Source organism: Triturus cristatus, chromosome 8 (genome assembly GCF_964204655.1).
Source record: "Triturus cristatus chromosome 8, aTriCri1.1, whole genome shotgun sequence".
In the NCBI taxonomy this organism is placed as follows: Eukaryota; Metazoa; Chordata; class Amphibia; order Caudata; family Salamandridae; genus Triturus; species Triturus cristatus.
In genome coordinates this window covers 1,609,273,054-1,609,294,231 of record NC_140591.1, presented here as the reverse complement: position 1 = coordinate 1,609,294,231, position 21,178 = coordinate 1,609,273,054, and the positions used below count along the sequence as shown (strand labels likewise).

The 21,178-nt window shown below is 46.1% G+C and overlaps 1 protein-coding gene across 1 annotated transcript in view; it reads left to right on the top strand.

Moving 5' to 3' along the window:
- The window catches only part of APBB1 (amyloid beta precursor protein binding family B member 1), a 424,653-nt gene that overhangs the window by 297,855 nt on the left and 105,620 nt on the right, over positions 1–21,178 (top strand). Inside the window, exons 9-10 of the mRNA XM_085623528.1 lie at positions 15,838–15,965; positions 20,693–20,807. Of these exons, the coding sequence (XP_085479654.1) occupies positions 15,838–15,965; positions 20,693–20,807 (243 nt within the window). The remainder of the gene's footprint in view (positions 1–15,837; positions 15,966–20,692; positions 20,808–21,178) is intronic.

The window sequence follows — 21,178 nt, the reverse complement described above, 5'->3', positions numbered from 1 at the left end:
GTGATTAACAACCTGGTTATCTAAGAATAGGGGAGTAAGGCAAATGCTGCAAGTGTCATCAATTGCAGCCTAGGGAATCATGTTGTTTTCAGCTTCATTCTGAATGCCATGTATTTGTCCGTGAGGCAAAGGTCTAGGGGGAGTTTATTCCAGTGAACGCCTGCCAGATTAGAGAGAGAGAGCGGCCTCCTACTCTCGTTTTCTTGATACATTTGATTTTTGCCAGAGTGTGATTGCAAGACCTCAGTTGTCGTGTGTGAGTGTAAAATTCAAATTTGTCCTGTAGAATTCGAGCGCCAAGTCTGTGCATAACACATGAGTTTGAACTTGGCTCTTTGGCGCACAGGCAGCCAATAGAGTTCCTTCAGGCATTCTGATGCCGAGCTATACTTGCTTTTATTGCAAACAAGCTTGGCAGCTATGTTCTGAATCACTTGCAGTCGGGAGAAGAGGTAGTTTGGCATGCCCACATAGAGCCCATTCCCATAATCAAGCTTACTGGAGATTAGAGCCTGAGTAATGGTCTTTCTTTAATTCAAGGGGATCCATGAAAAAAGTCTTCTTAAAAGCTTTAGCGTGGCAAAGCTTTTTCTGCACAACGCTTGGATTTGGTCCTGCATGGTTAGTCCATTGTCAATAAGGATGCCCAGGTTTTTTATGACTCGTTTTGGTTCCGGGACCGTCCCTAGTGTCCGAGGCCACCAGGTATCGTCCTGGATTAGGTGAGCACCTCCAAAAAGCAGGATCTCTGATTTCTCAGCATTCAGTTTCAGACGGTGTTCTGTCATCAAGTTGCTGTTTCTGACAGACAGTTGATAAGTTGTTCCTAGTGTCCTCATGCCTTCCTTCAAAGGCGATTAGAAGCGGAGTATTGGCAGCGTAGGAGCAGATGTTGAAGCCCCTATTCTTGCCAATCGTGGCAGGAGAGAAGACGTTGGCATTAAAGAGGGTGGGGCTCAGAGAGGCTCCCTGCAGGACACTATAGTTAATATTTGTTGAGTTAGGGGAAAAAGGACCCATTTGAACTCTGTGTTCTATTGCGTAGAAAGGAATTGAACCATTGGAGGGCCTTCGAGTGAAGTCCCTTTTCATGCAAGATGCTCAGTAGGAGGTCATGGGATACAGTATCGAACGCTGCCAACAAGTCCAAAAGGATCAGTGCGGGTACCTTGTACTGCTCCACTAAGGATCTGATGTTGTCCAATAATGCGAGAAGTGTGGCTTCTGCGCTATTTGAGGCTCTAAAGCCAGTCTGAGTTTGGTCAAGGAGCTCATTGGTCAATAAACAACTGGTTAACTTCTTGAAAACCAATCTCTCCAAGACCTTGGACAGGTAGGGGAGTTGGGATATTGGTCGGTAGTTTGCACGGTTGTGAACTCCCATGACACCTTTTTTTAATAGTCGAAATGCAAAGGTTTCTTTTCAGATGTCCGGGAAGACTGCTGAACCCAGGGACTTGTTAAAAATTTGGATAACATACAGAGATAGGACCATTAAAAGCCGAGAAAAAATAAAGTGAGGGCATGGGTCGAGTGGGGATCCCGACTTAACCTTGGTCATTGCTTTTGCTACCTGCTCTTCAGAGAAGGGAGTCAGGTTGCTTAAGTGAGCACGTCCTTTGGGGAGCCATGGTATCCCAATCCAGCTCGTCGGCAGTGGATTGCATTTTAAAAGAGGAATACATTTTAGAAATGTTATCGATGAAGAAATGACTGATTATCTCGCAGTTGTCTATTGAAGGGGTCGTTGTTTGGGACATACTGGTTGGTTTGCAGAGTTCCTTCACTATTTTGTAAATCTTCTTGGGTGAGTTGCTGTTGTCCTCTATGCATTTTGCGTTTTGCATAGTCATTTTTCTTAACACATTTAAGGGTGTAGTGGTAGATCTTCAGTTCTCCTTTATAGAGCAGTTTATCACTGCTTTCTTTAGACAATCTCCACTTGTGTTCTAGTGATTTTCATTTCCTTTTCAGTAGATTAAGTTCTAGTGAATACCATTATTCTAAGGGTGCTTTCCTATTTGGTTTGCTTCCTAGCCTAGGGGCACACTGGTCCAGTGTGTTGGTGATTTCAGAGTGTAGAAGTTTGGCCTCTGTCTGAATGGAAGGTGTTCTTGGGGTATTTTGACCATTTGCGAAGAAGTGAGAGGCGAATGAGTCAGGAGTGATGAGCTTCCATGCCCTTTTCGTTGCTGAAGAGGGTGCGGTCAGGCAGGTGGGATTAGTGGGCAAACTAAAGGAAAAGGAAATTAGGGAGTGATCTTTCCAGGTCAGTGGTGCAACCTCTGAAATGTTAATTGAGTCTATATTGGAGAACAGCAGGTCAAGTGTATGACCGGCAGTGTGAGTTGGCCTTTTAATCCACGGTTTTAGCTGCAGTATCTGCATATCGCTCTCCAAGTGTTTAGCTGCAGGATCATCAGAATTTTCAAAATTAACATTAAAATCGCCTATGGCTAGAAAATGCTTGTGTTTTAGACCGGAGGGAAATAGTTGAGACAATAGTTTAGAACTTAAATCCGTTTTGTATCCAGGGAATTGTACACTACTGCTCCCCCAAGGATGTTGTGGTTGCCACTGGACACTGAGAATGCTAGGATCTCGTGCTCACCCAATGAAGCCACTGACCCGGGGAGACAGGTGAGGCAGCCTTTAAAAAGGTACGGTAAATATGTGTTCGAGGCATATGAGCTGCAGATTACACACTTTTGCATAGATCGCCATCTGGAGTTGGGCCCGGATGTTTGCAGTTTGTTTTTCCTCTTGAAAAGTCTTTGGAAGTCACGAGGTCGGTGACTCCTCCCTTGGGTCGTATTGCGCATGGGCTTTGGCTCCATCCTCAGATTGTTTTTTCCGCCATCGGGTTCGGATGTAATACTTCGCGCTCGGTGTCTGAACATTTCCAGTTCGGCGATCGAAGTGGAATCCTCGCTTATCGCGGTATTGTTCAGATCCAGATCTCCTCAATCACCTTCTCTTTGACACATCTTCGATTCCAGTCGTCGACGTCGGCCTTCGGGCCTACCCAAGCTCCGGTCCCGGCTGATGGAAAGAACTCCTTTCAAGAAGTGCCCTCAATGTGGGTCCAAATTCCCCCACACCGATCTTCATGAGGTGTGCAACCTCTGCCTCTCCCCTGAACACGAGGCTCGAGACTGTCCGGCCTGCAAGTCTTTCAGATCGAAAAAGACTATTCGAGATCGAAGAGCCAGACGAAACATGGCGCACTCCTCGACCTCCGTTCCAGTCGACATCTTCGGGGACGACGTCGAAGATCCGGGACAGCAGCACACCGAAGAGGACCTCGTCAGTGCTTCCGAAGCAGACGACTCTGATCTGGAGGACATCACCCCGGCGCAGAGGGTCGTGAGTATTATACCCCCTCCCACACCCGCACCCACACCCAAAAAGGCTTCGGTCACGCCTTCGCCTCCGGGCCTAGGCAAGACCAGAGACACTGCTTCACACACCCCACCTTCGGGCCCGGCGAAAAAGCCAAATAAGCCTTCCGGCGGCTCGGGCTCGATCCAGCCCTCCAGCGGTGCTGAGAAACACACTTCGGCACCGAAAAAGAAACCGGCCTCTACCTCGACACCGAGCTCCGCACCGAAGCCCTCAGTGTCGAAACCCAGCCTTTCCGTACCGACGCTATCTTCGGTACCGACCAAACCCCATAAGGCCCTCGGCACCGACACTTCCACGCCGAAGCCCACCTCGGCGCCAACCAAGAAAACGGAGGTCCCCAAGCCCAGTGCTAAGCACGGCACGGACAAGCCTAAAAAGTCATCGGCCCTGAAACCTTCGGCGCCGACGGAACAAACATTGTCACAGGAACTGTTTACACCGGACCCCTTGCAAAAGACACTTACCAAGGATCCAAAAACTGGACATTTGGCACTCTCTTCCAAAAAGAGACATTTGGACAAACCGGCTCCGCCTCCACCTCCAAAGAGGAAGGACTCTGCTACCTCCCATTTCAGAATGCCTTCCCCACCTCCTCCACCCTCTCCACCTCCTCCCCCTCCGCCTTCTCCACCCCCACCTCATCGCTCTCCGACCCCGTCTCCAGACGATGATGATCAAGGGGACCTATATCACGATCCAGGGGGATGTACCCCAAGACCCCACCCCTACAGGATCCCCAGACAACTATAATAATCCAGATATTCCAGACGTCCCACAAGATGACCTTTACCCTTCCAGGCCATCTCCACCGGAAGACTCATTAGGTTTCCACCACCTACTTCAGAGGGCGGCACATTATCACGGGGTAGAGCTACACACTGACCCAGTAGAGGAGGATTTCCTCCTCGACACCTTTGATACCGCACATAGGTTTACCTCCATACTACCTATGCTCAAGGGGGTGATTAAACATGCACCAGAGGATTTTAAGGACCCAGTCAGGGCTAGGGTCATTAACCCACGCATAGAAAAAAAGTACAAAGCTGCCCCCACAGATCCTGCCTATATCAAAGGGCCAGCACCACTAGATTCCCTAGTGGTTTCCACTGCACGGAAGAGGTCAAACTCCCAGGCGTCAGGCGAAGCACCACCACCTGACAAAGACAAAGAGTCAAAGCTACTAGACGCGTCAGGAAAGCGCTCTGCGTCACAGGCAGCCAATATATGGCGTATCGCCAACACTCAAGCGCTATTGGCCAGATACGATAGGGTGCATTATGATGAATTAGAAACCATAATGCACCACCTCCCAGAAAGATACAGAAATAGGGCCAATGAATTAATTCAAGAGGGTAAGACTATAACTAACACCTCCATACACTGTGCCTTAGATGCAGCAGACACAGCCTCCAGGGCCATTAACACTAGCGTCCTCCTCCGTCACCATGCTTGGCTGAGAGTATCAGGTTTCAAACCTGAGGTACAGGCCTCCATCCTAAATCATCCCTTTGACCAAGAACACCTATTCGGCCCAAAGGTAGATGAGGCCCTCGAGAAAATGAAGGACACTGATACGGCAAAATCTATGGGAGCCCTGCAGTCACACCCTCCTAGGCGCTCCTTTCGCCGCACGGCTAGAGGCTACTCCTCAGATAGCGTGTCCACTTCCTACAAATCCCCTGCTCAGTCCACCTTCACAAGGGGTTATCAAAGAGGCGGCTATAGGGACAATAACAATAAAGGCAGAGGCAAAACAAATACCGCCCGCTCTGCCACACCGCCTACCCAATGACTTCCCCCCGCTCCCTCCAGACCATCCCACTCCGGTCGGGGGCAGACTACAAAATTTCCTTCAGGTCTGGGAGACCATCACCTCAGACAAATGAGTGACCCAAATTATTCGCTCCGGGTACTGCCTAGAATTGACATCTACCCCCCCCCAAACATTCCACCCAGGCAACGCCCAATGTCACGAGAACATTCCACATTACTAAAACAGGAGGTAATCTCCCTCCTACAAAAACAGGCAATAGAACAAGTTCCCGTCAATCAGCAAAATTTAGGGGTCTACTCCCTATTTTCTAATACCAAAAAGGGACGAGACTCTACGACCTATTCTAGATCTCCGGCCCCTAAACACATACATACATTCAGACCACTTTCACATGGTAACGCTTCAGCAGGTACTTCCGCTCCTCTCCCACAACGACTTCCTCACCACACTGGATTTGAAAGACACATACTTTCACATTCCGGTACACCATGCTCACAGAAAGTACCTCAGATTTGTAGTGGACGGGCAACACTACCAGTTCAAGGTGCTCCCATTCGGGGTCACAACAGCACCAAGGGTATTCACCAAGTGCCTAGCGGTAGTGGCGGCACACCTCAGAAGACAGCACATTCACGTCTTCCCATATTTTGACGACTGGCTGATGAAAGCCACGTCCTACAACCAATGTGTACACCACACCGCCACTACAATCCAAGTACTTCACCAGCTAGGCTTCACGGTGAACCACCAAAAGTCCCAGCTAACACCATCCCACATAAAGCAATACCTCGGTGCCACCATAGACACCTCAAAAGACATAGCCCACCCCAATCCGGCCAGGATTGCAAGCATTCAGGCTTTGCGTCAAACATTCATACCTCAACACTCCCTTCCAGCAAGAGTGTTTATGCAACTGATAGTGATGATGGCCTCTTACATTTTCATAGTGCCTCACGCAAGACTCCAGATGCGTCCACTCCAAGAGTGCTTAGCGCGCCAATGCAACCAGGCCCAGGGGCAACTGACAGATCTGGTGTTGGTAGACGGTCGCACCCATCACTCTCTGCAGTGGTGGGACACCTCAAATCTTTCCAGAGGTCGACCGTTCCTGGACCTGGTTCCACAAATAATACTAACAGACTCATCGCTCTCCGACTGGGGAGCTCATCTATTGCACCTCACAGTGCAGGGCACATGGACACCGCAACAAAAGTTACTCCATATCAACCATCTGGAGTTACTGGCAATCTTTCTAGCCCTAAAATCCTTTCAAACACAGATTTTAGGCAAGGCAGTCCTAATTCGCACAGACAACATGACGGTCATGTACTACATTCAAAAACAAGGCGGCACACACTCTCCACAGCTCTCTCAATTAGCACAGAGCATATGGAGATGGGCAATTCCACACAAGATCTTTCTCCTGGCCCAGCATGTACCAGGAGTCCAAAACACCATGGCAGATCTGCTCAGCAGACAGACGCAGCAGATCCACGAGTGGGAACTTCACCCACAGGTTCTTCACCCGTTCTTTCAGATGTGGGGGCATCCGCACATAGACCTCTTTGCCACCCACGAAAACAAAAAATGCCCAAGCTTCGCCGCCAGATACCCACACCCATTGTCCAAAGGCAATGCGATATGGATGAACTGGTCAGGCAAATTTGCGTACGCCTTTCCACCTCTCCCACTAATTCGATTAGTGGTGCGAAAACTACAACAGCACTCCCTCACACTGATCCTAGTAGCTCCAACATGGTCCAGACAACCGTGGTACACCACACTGCTGGAACTCTCGGTAGTACCACACCAAAAGCTACACCTCTCGCCATGCCTCCTAACCCAGAACCATGAGAGATCAGGCACCCGGACCCAGCTCAGCTCAACCTTGCGATCTGGCTCCTGAGATCCTAGAATTTGGATACCTTAACCTTCCCCCTGACTGACAGAGAAGCTAGACGCCCTACCACTAGAGCCTGCTACGCTGTCAAGTGGAAAAGATTTGTTGTTTATTGCCATAACAACACAATCAATCCTCTAGACGTGTCTATACAACACATCATATGCTACTTACTCCATCTACAAAGGTGTAACCTAGCATATACATCCATTCGGCTGCACATCGCAGCAATTGCCGCTTACCTACAAAACAGACAGCACCTATCACTTTTCAGAGTGCCTGCCATTAAAGCCTTCATGGAAGGCCTGAAACGAATAATTCCCCCCAGAGTACCACCCTCACCTGTGTGGAACTTAAATATAGTTCTCACAAGGCTAATGGGGACCGCCCTTCGAACCTTTGCATAAATGCGAACTGCAATTTCTCACATGGAAAACAGCTTTTCTTGTAGCCATCACTTCCCTTAGAAGGGTCAGTGAGATACAAGCACTTACCATACAAGAACCTTTTCTCCAAATGCACCAGAACAAGGTTGTTCTCCGTACCAAGGTAGAATTACCAGTATTTTTCTCGCAACCTCAAACTGTTGCAGAAAGGGCTCTACACACGCTAGATGTTAAACGGGCCATACTTTACTATATCCAAAGAACACAACCTTTCAGAAAGACCAAACAACTCTTTGTCTCTTTCTCTCCACCACACAAAGGCAACCCCATCTCAAAATCAGGGATAGCTAGGTGGATTGTAAAATGCATACAGATTTGCTACCACAAAGCAAACCGAACGCTATCTGTTCCCCCTAAAGCCCACTCTACACGAAAGATAGGGCTTCTATGGCTTTTCTAGGGAACATCCCATTAGATGATATCTGCAAAGCAGCTACATGGTCAACACCGCACACTTTCACTAAACATTACTGTGTAGATGTGCAAACCAAGCAACAAGCTAGTGTGGGCCAGGCTGTACTAAAAACACTATTTCAAACCACTGCAATAGATACCGGTGGTCGCCGCTAAGGTTGGGAACTGCTATATAGTCTATGCAAAAGTGTGTAATCTGCAGCTCATATGCCTCGAACGGAATATGCTACTTACCAGTATGCATCTGTTCTTGGCATGTAGAGCTGCAGATCTACACACGCCCACCCGCCTCCCTGTATCTGTTCCAGTCTATCTTATTTAGATACAACACACATGGGCTTCTTCACTGTTATACTACGCTCCATCTTTCCCTGTTGGCGAAAAACAATCTGAGGATGGACCCGAAGCCCATGCGCAATACGATCCAAGGGAGGAGTCACCGACCTCGTGACTTCCAAAGACTTTCCAAGAGGAAAAACAAACTGCAAACATCCGGGCCCAACACCAGATGGCGATCTATGCAAAAGTGTGTAGATCTGCAGCTCTACATGCCAAGAACATATGCATACTGGTCAGTAGCATATTCCTTTTAATTAAAAATACTTTTCACTTTCAAAAGTCGGCACTTAGTGCAATTGCTGAACAGTTCAATGTTATCATATGGAGGAAAACAATAATGGGATGAAACAGGTAAGTACACAACTTACAGTTCCAGTCTTCGGGACCAAAGGTCAGCAAGGGGCAAGGATCAGGTGAGTACCAAAACTGCCCCACCTGCGGCACAGGGGCAGCCAGGTGCAGATATCAGAATCTGAGTTCGGCCCAATGCGTTTTAATGACAAATTGGAGTGCTCGGAGCCACACAGCTTCCAGGTAGGTAAATTGGTTATAGGGACAAAACTCTGGGGGTTAGAGCAAGAACGGGGAGGGGGCACACACCAACCCTACACCACCAGCGGCACAGGGGCGGCCTGGTGCAAATTCGACATCTTGCACCCTTTAGACATCGGAGTCGTCTTGCATACAGGAGACGGTCACGGTAGGGGAAGCCCCTGGATTCAGGCTGCAGGCGTCGTCGTGGAGTCCAGGAGGGGTCAGCCAATGTTGGACTTGAGGTCCTGATCGCTGGGGAACCTATTCTGGATCGGTGGTCCACCTGGACACAGGCCAGAGGCGTCCGGTGCAGTGTGGGCTTAAAGGCTTGATTTTTGCATCCTGTGTTTGTTGGTCATGGTGGTCTGTGTATGGTGTTGCCATTTCACCCATTGAATCTGGGGCTTCTGTGAAGGTTGGGGCGGAATGCTTCTATTATAACACCATGCGGGGATATAATTTATGTTCGAGGCATTTGTGCTGTAGATACGCATGCTTTGCATACTCCTGCCATCTAGTGTTGGGTCCGGATGTTTGCAAGTTGTTTTTCTTCGAAGAAGTCTTTCCTAGTCACGAGGTAAGGTGACTTCTCCTTTCGGTGACAGTGTGCATGGGCATCGACTCCATTGTTAGATATCCCATTAGGTTTGGACGTGTATTGCTGCGCTCCGGTTCGAAACCATTCTTTGGGTTCCTCTCGACGTGTAATCCTCTACCCTCGGCGATATTGTTTCCGTACACTATCCCACTTCTCTGCGTTTCGTTTCGACATCGGAATCAACCTTCCATCGGTAAGCTTTGTGGACGGCTTTCGAGGTCTAACCGTGCCCGGTCAGGTCTCCGTCGATGGATTGAACTCTGTTTAAATACTGTCCTCGGTGCCACACGAAGTATCCGCGCACCGACTCACCCGAGCACAAGGAAGAAAGTTGTGATACTTGCAAATCGTTCCGATGAAAGAAGACTCTTCGCGATCGTCTGGCTCGACGTCGAGAGATGCAGCGTCAAAGCATCGAAGACACGCCTGGCATCTTCGGTGAAAACTCTGGCCAAGAAGAAATCGAGGCATTGGCGGCAAAAGAGGAGAAAGCCTTCTCCGAACAAGACTCCAACTCGGAGCTAGAGATAGACCTTGATGCCGAGGAACTGCTGCAGGGTCAAGGTGATGTGAGTACCGAAGACCCCTTGTCCCCACAAACACCGAAAAAACACAAAGCTTTGGCACCACCTCTCCCTTCTGGCCAAGGTTGGCCCGAGACGATGTTTCCTACGCCCCTCCTCCGGGCCCGAATCCAATACAGCCAGTCAAGCCTTGCAGCTTGGTACCGGGTCGCCAAAGGTCCTCCTCAGAGCAGAAACCCTCTGGTTCCAAGTCCGGCTCAGAGCTTAAATCCTCCGGTGCCGAAACCCAAACAACCTTCGGAGCCGAAACCCAAGCAACCTTTGGAGCCGAAACCTTCCATGCTGAAAGGTCAACCTCCATAAGCACCAAAACACAAAGAGATCCCTTCAGATTCAAAAGTGGACACTATTCCATTAACACCAGATCCAAAGCAAAAGAGGCTACATATTAACCCCGAGACTGGCCATTTTCACACAAAACCACCTAAAAACGCAAGCTTCAGGATGAGGACACTTCTTATAAGATCCCCTTGAAGAAAAAAATCTGTAGCTACAAGTCCTTTCGATCTACAATCCCCTCCTCCAGCACCTCCGTCTTCACCTCAGAATCCTTTGCAGATTGCACCTCAGGATTTCTCTCACCATGACAATGATGATTCAGATGATGGTGGGATGAATCTCCCAATAAACCCATGGACAGGATACATAATTGATCTTCCAGGTGATACTAATCCAGACCTTTACCCATCCAAACCATCTCTTCCAGATGACAATGCATGACACCAAGAACTCATTGCCAGGGCTGCACATTACCATGGAGTTGAACTGCACAAAGAATCACTTGAAGATTTTTTTGTTTGAGACTTTAGCTTCTACACATAGGTCATCACAGACACTTCCCATCTTTAAAGGCATGATGCGACATGGTGATGAGGTTTTTAAAGACCCAGTCAGAGCACGCATCTTGACTCCTAGAGTGGGCAGAAAATATAAGGCCTCTCCTGCAGACCCTACATTTATTAAGGGACAATTGCCATTAGATTCCCTAGTAGTATCTAATGCTCATAAGCGGGCAAATTCTCAAACATCAGGAGATGCTCCTCCGCCACATAAAGAGTCCAAATTAATTGATGCTTCTGGCAAGTGCATAGCTGCTGGGCTGCAAATCAGTGGTGCATTGCAAATACGCAGGGCCTTTTAGCCAGGTATGACCGGGCACACTGGGACGAAATGGAGCAATTGCTCCAATATTCCCCAGATGAGCATAAGGCTAAGGCACAGGATTTCATAAATTAGGGTATGCTAGTTTCTAATTCCTCTATACGATGTGCTGTAGATGCTGCAGACACTGCAGGTAGATAGGTTAACACCAGCATACTGATCAGGAGACAGGCTTGGTTAGGGATTTCAGGGTTTAAACCTGAAGTCCAACAATAAATCCTTAACATACCCTTTTGATAAGGAAAACCTATTTGGTCTAAACGTAGACTAGGTGTTCGATAAAATTAAAAAGTACACTGAAGTTGCTAGATCTATGGGAGCACTCCAGACTACCTCCAGCAGAGGCTCCTTTCGTGGCTCATTTTACAGAGGAGGGTCAAAAACGCAATTCCCAGATCAAAATACCTCAACTGACAAGGGTAACAACCGGTCCTCTCCCTCCAGAGGATTTTTTCTAGGAGGTTATAGAGGCAACAACTCCAAGGGTAGGGGTAAGGGCAACACACCCCGTAACTCCCCTTCCCCCAACAAACCGTGCCTTGCCCAAGCTTCCCCCCCGATTACACCAAACCTGTCAGGGGAAGACTTCAACAACTTCTCCCCGATTTTGCAGTCTAACATCAGACGCATGGCTGCTTAGCATTATCCAGCATGGTTATTGCCTGGAGCTTACCAGCAATCCCACAAACATTCCACATCGATCTGACAAGTTGTCCCTAGAACACATACACTTGCTAAAACAAGAGGTCCAGTCACTCTTACTGAAAGGGGCAATAGAGCCGGTTCCAATCCATTCCCTGGGCTCAGGGGCTCTGTACTTTCTCATCCCCAAAAAGGACTGTTCCCTAAGACCTATTCTGGATCTCAGAGAGCTAAACCCTTATATACTATCTAAGCACTTTCACATGGTGACACTTCAACAGGTACTCCCACTTTTTACAAAGAGCACACTTTGTCTACCCTAGATTTAAAAATGCATATTTTCACCTACCAATTCATCCAGCTCTTCGCAAATACCTCCGATTTGTAATAGCAGTCAAGCTTTACCAATTCAAGGTGCTTCCCTTCGGAGTGACTACAGTGCCCAGAGTTTTTACCAAATGTCTGCCTGTAGTCGCTGCTCATCTCAGAAGACAACAAATTCACGTCTTCCCCTATCTAGATGACTGGCTTATCTAAGCCAGCTCTCACCAGAACTGTCTACAGCACACACAGATCACAATAGATCTACTACATTAACTGGGGTTCACCATCAATGCTCAAAATTCTCACCTGCAGCTGTCACAGATGCAGTCTTACCTAGGAGCCAGTCTAGACACAGTCAAAGCTCTAGCTTCGCCCAGTGTTGCCAGAATACGCAATATTCAGGCTATGATTCTACAATTTCCACCCAACCAAGCTTTACCAGCCAGAGTGTTCATGCAACTGCTGGGAATGATGGTGTCTTGCATCGCAATTGTACCCCATGCAAAGCTTCACATGCGGCCCCTTCAAGAGTGCTTAACACGTCATTGGATCAGTCACCGGGTCAAACTGATCTAGTGTAGGTAGATGGCTGTACCCATAGCTCACTGCAGTGGTGGAACCCACAAAACTTAACAGCAGGCCAGCCTTTCATCGACCCTATTCCGCAGATCGTGCTCACAGCAGATGGGGAGAGAATGTGGCCTAACAGCTAGGGCGGTCGAACCAGGTTCGAGTCTCGGCAGGGATGCTTAACATTCTGTGATTCTGGGCAAATCACTTAATCATGTGCTCATGTAATGCGCTCTAATATCTTCGGGTCTAGTTCGGATTATATAAATCTCCACCAAAACAAAATGCATCTCTAACAGTTTGGGGGGGGCTCATCTCAAAGGCTACACAATGCAGAGCCTGTGGAGCAACAACCACAAGACTCTCCACATCAATTACCTAGAGCTTTTAACCGTTTTTCTGGCACTCAAAGCTTTTCAAACTCACCTCATGACCAACACTGTCCTAGTCCAAACGGACAACATGACGGCAATGTATTATGTGAAAAAGCAGGAGGGGACACACTTTCTCCAACTGTCAACACTTGCTCAAGCTATTTGGAAGTGGGCAATCAATCACAAGATTTATCTTCTGGCAGAACATCTCCCAGGAGTAAACAATAAAACTGCCGACCTCAGCAGAAGGAGAGCGCAAAGTCACGAATGGGAACTTCATCCCCGAGTTCTCTTTCCAATTTTCGACAATGGGGTTTTCTACACATAGACCTGTTCGCCACAGTTGAAAATGAAAAATGCCCAAGCTTCGACTCCAGGTTCCCACACCCGCTCTCAAAGGGCAATGCCCTATGGATGAACTGATCAAGAATATTTGCCTGCGCTTTTCTGCCTCTCCCGCTCATTCCGTGTGTCGTTCGGAAACTCAGGCAAACATCTCTCACACTAATTCTAGTAGCTTCCACATGGGCGCATCAACCATGGTACACCACCATGTTGGAGTTAGTTCCACGTCAAAAGCTGCACCTCACCTACAGCCTCCTCACACAGAACCATGGAGAAATAAAACATCCAAATCCCAAGGAACTAAATCTAGCAATCTGGCTCCTGAAGTCATAGACTTTGGTTATTTAAACTTACCACCAGACTGTATGAATATTCTAAAAGAAGCAAGAAGGTCTACCACCAGAACTTGCTATGCAGCAAAATTGAAAAGATTTGTTTTATACTGCAATAACAAAATCAATCCTTTAGTTGCTTACATACAAAACATTATCGGTTATCTGTTACATTTACTGCAAACAGGACTGGCATATACGTCTATTTGTTTGCATCTTGCAGCAGTAGCTGTCTGTCACTATTCAGAGTTCCAGTAGTTAAAGCTGTCATGGAAGGATCCTCCTGCCCCAGTGTGGAATCTCAAAATTGTTCTCACAAGGCTCATAGGTCCACCTTCTGAACCATTACACAAGTGCCCTTTGCAATAACTCTCATGGAAAGTTACTTTCCTCATTGCCATCACATCACTGAGGAGAGTTGGTGAGCTACAGGCATTAACTTTAGAAGAACCCTTCTTTCAGCTACACAAAGACAGGATAGTTCTCCGCACCAACCCTAAATTCCTTACCAAAGTTGTTTCTGCCTTTCACATAAACCAATAGGTTGAGTTACCAGTTTTCTTTCCTCAGCCTGATTCTGTAGCAGAATGCGCTCTTCACACGCTTGGCGTTAACAGCTTTACTGTACTACATTGATAGGACAAACGACTTTCGCAAAACAACTGTTGCATTTGCTCCACCTCACAAAGGCAATCCTATCTCTAAATCTAGTATTGCCAGATGGATTGTTAAATGCATTCAAACATGCTATGCTAAAGCTAAAAGAACTTTATACACCTTAGAGTGCATTCAACTTGCAAAATAGGGGCTTCTGTGGCCTTTTTAGGTAACATTCCGCTAGCTGACATATGTAAGGCAGCTACATGGTCTGCACCACACATATTTACCAAACACTATTGTGTAGATGTGTTAGCACGACAACAAGCTAATGTAGGCCAAGCAGTACTTAAAACACTGTTCCAAACAACTGCAACACCTAAAGGTTAGCCACCGCTTTGGGAGTATACTGCTTTGTAGTCTATGCAAAGCATGTGTATCTACAGCACAACTGCCTTGAACGGATAATGTTACTTACCCAGTAAGCTTCTGTTCTTGGCATGTAGAGCTGTAGATTCACATTCGCCCACCTGCCTCCCTGGGTACCTGTGGTTGTTGCAGTTCTTCATTATACATTTATACGCATGGACATCTGTATACTACACTTCCTTACTTCATTCTCACCCTCTTGCGGGAAAATAATCTAACAATAGAGTCAATGCCTATGTGCACTATTACCGAAAGGAGGGGTCACCTTACCTCGTGAGTAGGAAAGACGTATATGGTATAAAATACCCCCGGCATAGATTATAAGGCTATTGCAAGTCTCTGAATTCTGAGTCCATATAGAGGAACGAGGTGAAAGCCCATGGCTCCTTCTTGGTCCTCCCCTCTAGGCCACTTCAGAGTCTTCTCCTAATGGTCCTTCACAGATCTTGCCATTTGGCCACCTCAGGGTCCATGCCACCTACCTCTTCAGAGTGGCTGCTTCCTGACCCCTTCAGGCTCTCTACCTTCTGCCACGGTTAAGTAGCTCCTGTTTCCTTTTAAACACCCCATCCCTGCACTGCAAGGTTGTACAGGTTTATTTAAAGTGTTCTGATGAAATGGGTCATATTGAAATGTCATTATGGTTCTCTGTCTTCTTTTCCATATCGGCTTTACTAGTTGCTGCTGTAAAGTAGCCAGCTTAGTCTTAAGAGCTTCTAATTGCATGAGAATCTGCAGTTGTTATCAGTAATTCTTTTTTTCCTTGTCTGGTGCCACACTCACCTCCTGTGCATTCTGTTGTTTTTTCCACTCTGTTACGTTCTTTTTATGCTGACTTTTCACTCTCGTGCTTGTTTCTTTATGTCCTGTTATTGTCTTTCATTCCATTGTCCTCTTTGTGCTTCTCTGATAGTCACTTTAGTGCTAAAACCGAAGATATAGTGCCTGGCCCTAAGCTATACAAACGTGAAGGGTGTTTGAATTTAACAGTGATATGTGACCCATTTCTTGGAGATTTTTCATGCAGCTCCCTGTATTTGAATTTGTCTTCCTATTTTTCACTCTGCAGGGTAGGGACATGCTGCTGATTTTGGAGAATGACACCCTGAACCTGGTGGACCCAACTGAACATGCACTGCTGCACTCCCAGCCCATTGTCAGCATTCGAGTTTGGGGTGTGGGGCGAGATAATGGAAGGTACGTGCCCTGGTTAGGAACCACAGTCCTTTGGGGTGTCCAGGGAGTGGAAAGGATGAATGAATGGAGCAGCAGACCAGCTACTGTGCTTTATGGTTAAAGCTGTAATTTTCTCAGCACTCAGTTGCTTTTAGATTTGACAATTAATCCAACAGTGAGTTATTTTTACAAAGGGTGAGCGTATGTGGGTTGCAGGCGGAGCCTCTAGGTTTTCACTTTATTGTTGTTCACAAAATCTGCCCTGTGTATTTGTAGAATAGCGTTTGCAGTCATCTCCGTATCCATATACTACTATCAGACATGCGCTACTTCTGGCCCCGTCCTTATTCAGAAATATCTCTGACGTGGTTGAACTCTGCATTTTGGAGGGACACTTCCCCTGCTCCAGGTGGACATCATTTTCTAGTTCCATTAGCAGGATACAATTTGCCGTTTTAGGTCTGGCTTAACAGCATAACTGTCTCTGATCTAGAGTGATCCGCTGAAACAAGAGCGTATATGAGCGCTGATCTGGGCTCCTCCCGCATGTGGGTTTCCGGGAGCACAGCATTTGATTTGGTAAAACGTTGTGCTTCTGCTAAAAAAAAAAGTCCCTGTATTGCACTTTTTGCCTTCGGGGAAAGCTTATGCCAATGCAGCAGGACTGTCCTGTTTATGGTGACAAGCCATTGATCAAGATTATAGGCATGATCTTTTTATTATTTAAAATGTTAAGCAAAGTTTAGTAGGCCTGACACGCGTATTTTAAAAAGCGCGTTCTAGTGAATAGACATTTAAAGATGGATTCTTATTTCAGTCCGTTAAAGGCTGTCTTAAGATGTTTTGTTGCATGGAATCTCACAGACTACTACAGTAGGCAACAATTTTGGTTTTGGTTTCCACTTTGACAAAATCTGAGGGTGATGGTTGTATTTGTTTTTGCCAATTGTAAAAGTGCATATAATTGTAATTTTTTCTGAACAATCGATTTGTGGGAAAGAGTTTGTGTAATACAATTTGGTTTGGGTTGGTTCTGGTGAGAAGCCAATGGGAAATGTCTATCAGTTTATTGGGAAAGATGTCCAGTGCCATATGTCTGATCTGTTTAGTGTAGAAATATAAGACAAAGGAAGTAGACCTGTCTTAATAGCAATATATTTAATAAATAAGTAGACCCTTAAGGGTGGATTGTTAAGGCTGTGTAGATTGGTACTTTGCTTCATGGAATCCCACAGATTGCCCCAGTGGGCAAGGGCTTAGGTATTGGTTACTCCACTCTGACAAATCCTTAACTTTAAAGACTTGCAGTGTGTTCATTCTTATTTGGCTCTTTTGAGGGTGAGTGTGTATTGTTTTACCAAGGGTAACTTTCTACAGATTTGTAATTTTAGGACAGGTTATACGCAATACACCGAGTCTAAGTTGGTTATGGTGACAAGTCACTAATAAAGGCTACAGGCTTTGTGGTTCATTGGAGAAAGTTATCGCAGATGCTGTAAGTCTGATCTGCTTATTTAATGTTTCTATAGAGGCAGTAGGCCTAATATCGTTATGTGAAAAAAATATATAGATGGCACTTCGGGGTGGCATGTCTTTACACTGTGTTAATCCCTGTAGTCAGGTGTGCTGTTACTGAGAATTTCACAATGACTGTAGTTAGCAAGGGTTTTGGTGTTGTTTACCCCCTCTAGGAAACCTTTGCCAAATGCGATTTGCACAGTCCTAATCCTTGCAAGGCTCTTTGAGGATGGCTTTTAATACTGTTTTGCCAATTGCTATTTTGTGTGTATTTGCAATTTTATGATTGTATGCTAATGGTCGCGGGGGAAAGTTTCTGCGCAGCACAGGAGTCCTGGGATGGTTATGATGAGAAGCCAATGATCAAAGCTGCAGGCCTGATTGGTTCATTGGGTAAAGTTACGTCAGATGGTATAGGTATGGTTTTCTGTTTTTATGAGTTGTTACAACAAAGGCACTTAGCCTTATTTATTGTTAAAAACATGCATTAAAGCCATCCGTCATTAAAAGGTGTGTTATTTTTACAGCATGCTAAAGGCTGGAGACAGGTATTTGTCACATGGAATGTCACAGGTTATCTTAGTTGGACAGACTTTTTTGGTGCTGGTTAACCCTTCTGACAAACCTTCGGGGTAGAAGATAATGCACTGTGAAAATACTTACTAGCCTATCCTAGAGTGGCAGGTTTACCTATCTGCCAGTTGAAGTCTGCATGATCTGAAAATACATATCTAGACATACATAGAGGAGCTTGGGTCAGCCCTCACCGACCATTGTTCTGTTAAAGTGTCATTCTGTTCTGCTTCGTCCATGGCAGCATGGGCACTGGGTCAGCCTGCTTCAACCCGTCAGTCATGGAATTTTGCCTGATCCTGTGCACATCCTCTTGAAAACGAGTGTGCTTCAGTGCCAGGCCTTGTGGGCTGGCTCTTTAGTTTTCAGTTTTATACTTTTATTGGTTTTGTTTTTTTGAGCCTATTGCATCTCCCCAGACAGTGCTTCCGGACTGCTCACTGCTTTTTCCATTTGCACAGCCCTGCATCCTGTGCTGCCGTTGCTTGTAAACTGGGCTGCCATCTTCGAATGGCATTGTCCATAGTTTTAGTTTATCATGCCAATAAGGGTCAACTCTTTGCTTCTAAACGTGGCTGCCCGTTTTTCTTTGATTGCAATCACAAACTTAGGTGGCAGCATGCTTTTTTTCTACTTTTATTCTTTTAATTTATCGTGCATGTGCTTTTTTATTTTGGACTGACCAGTAGGTGAAGACAAAGGGTCAGTGGGTGGATTAATGGATGCAAGGATGAGTGACCGAGTGCGTGCATGATGACCTATTGCAACTCGGCAGTAACTAGACATATTCCCAGTGTCAAACCTTATTTAGAGAAGCCTTTACAACACTTACCCTACTCTGCTTGGTACTACTTAGCTAGCCGCTGACCAGCATTCATGGCTAGTTCTCTGTTCTGCAAGGCACCTTAAAAATCCTACATCCACATCTGTGACTTAAGTCTTGTGGTTGAGCATATTATTGACCTAGCTCTCTATAAACACAGCAGTTGTAGACCTCTCCATATGTTAACTCTTATTGTGTATGTCTAGCCTTGGGTGACGAGTGTAATGTAAAATGGCTGTTTACATTTGCAGTTTGGATTATATGGAGTTTTCTTGGGTGGGTTGGAGATAGGGAAAGTCTACCTGACAGACAACCTCCTGCTGTGCTTGGACAGATGCATGGTAAATATGCGTGTAGTATTTTGACATTGTAGAGGGAGATTGATCCCATCCCTGGGGTAGAAGAATACCTGATAAAATGCATGCTAAGAAGATGGAGGCCTTCACAACTGTGTGCAGGAATGTAATGTTATCTTCTGGCGCTTGTGTTCTTTCTTTCATTCTCCTTCTCGACTGACTTTGCTGTCTTCTGAAACTTGGGCCGCGCTTTGGGACGAAGGGAGAGGTACAGTATCATCAAAGCCACCAACACTCATGACCCATCTCTCCTCGTTGTGTGACCTTGTTCACCATTCCCCATGGTAGTGTACATCGATCCCACGTGCATTTTGAGACATTCTTTAGCTCCCCCTAGACCTCCTATCCCCCCACCCATATAATGGGCACTGGTGTACTGAACACAGGGTAATATATGAGAAAGCAAGTTGACATTGACTATTCCATGTTCCTTGTGCTTCTTAACTCGGAGGCAAATGACCTGAGGGGCACTTAAAGTTTCCACGTAACAGAGCATGTCCTTCAGTGGAGAAATGTAAACTGGGGGGGGGGTTGCGGGGGAAGAATGTGTCCTTTAAGTTGTAAAATTGCATTGTTAAACAGTCACATTTGATATATCAGTGTAAATTCCAAGTATTTTCATATAGCACATTTTATCGGGAGACCATCCTAGGTGCCCTTAATTATTTCAGATAAGTGAAACACACACTTTTAAAAGTTGAGGTGTCTGAAAATAGCTTTGTCTGATACCATGGAACAGGTAGCCACAGTACACTGCAACATACTGCCTTCCACAACCTTTTCTTATGCTCAAGCACTGCTGAGTGGTTTTATTGTTTTATCCATATTTCCCTTTTAAATAATGATTTGCTCCCAGAGGTAAGTCACTTGTGTCTAGTGATGTAAAGCTGGCATTCTGAAAAGCAGAAATAAGTACTTTGCATCAATGAGATCCTTAGAAAAGCGTCTTCATTTCCTTTTATTGATTTTGCTGTAGGTAACAGTTTCAGGGAGGAACATTTTATGCTGCCTGTGAAATATTGCACTGTCTGTAGCCAAGGCCTTTGTTGCAGCTAAATAATGGATTCATGTAATAGTAGCAGGAAGGGGTCATGATCACAAACCTCCTGGAGCCTTCACTTAGTACTCGATGCACTGCCTAATCTCTGGTCATAAGCAATCATAATGTCCAGTTCCATACAGCATCTGTCCTGTAAGATGTCCATCTGTCTGTCTGTCCTGTTGACATTGGAACCCCTCTTCTCCCCCACCTGTGGTCCGAAGTAACAGATTCTTGTCCTCATCTTCCCTCCATTGTTCACTGGATTCATCTTGGATCAGGAACCTCTTCTAATGCACTTGTGGCAATGGCAAAGCAGGGTGGCCGCTCAGGAGCTGGATGTGAAATGAATTTGCCACATGGGTCCATTCCATGTCTATTAATACTTGTGGCATCTGCGATCTCATTAATCTGCCTTTGCTTTCCTTTATCCATTCAGGGACTTTGCATATGTCGCAAGGGACAAGATGACCCAACTGCTGAAATGTCATGTCTTCCGGTGTGAAGCTCCTGCCAAGAACATTGCCACCAGTCTACACGAGATCTGCTCCAAGGTAGGGGCGAAAGCTACTTTCAGGTCTCTAGTGTTCACCAATGAGTTTGCCATTTGAAGAACCTACATTGAATCTCCTCCTACTCTATATGTTCAACTTCTACTTTGTATTGAAGCTTTCATCCGGTTGTATCAAATAAGTGGGAATTGTTGGCACAAAATCCAGTATCTCAATACTGGCCATCACCTGCACCAGGGGAAGTATTTTCTGCAACTAATAAATCTTTTAGTAATCCACAAGGAGGACTAGTTCAGCCTCCTCGTCTTCCTTTTACTCATTTCTATACCTAGATTATGTGTTTTATTGCAGTATGGATGCTGTACACACTTCCTCCACCACTAACTGAGTCGTTAAGCAGGATGGCTAAACGT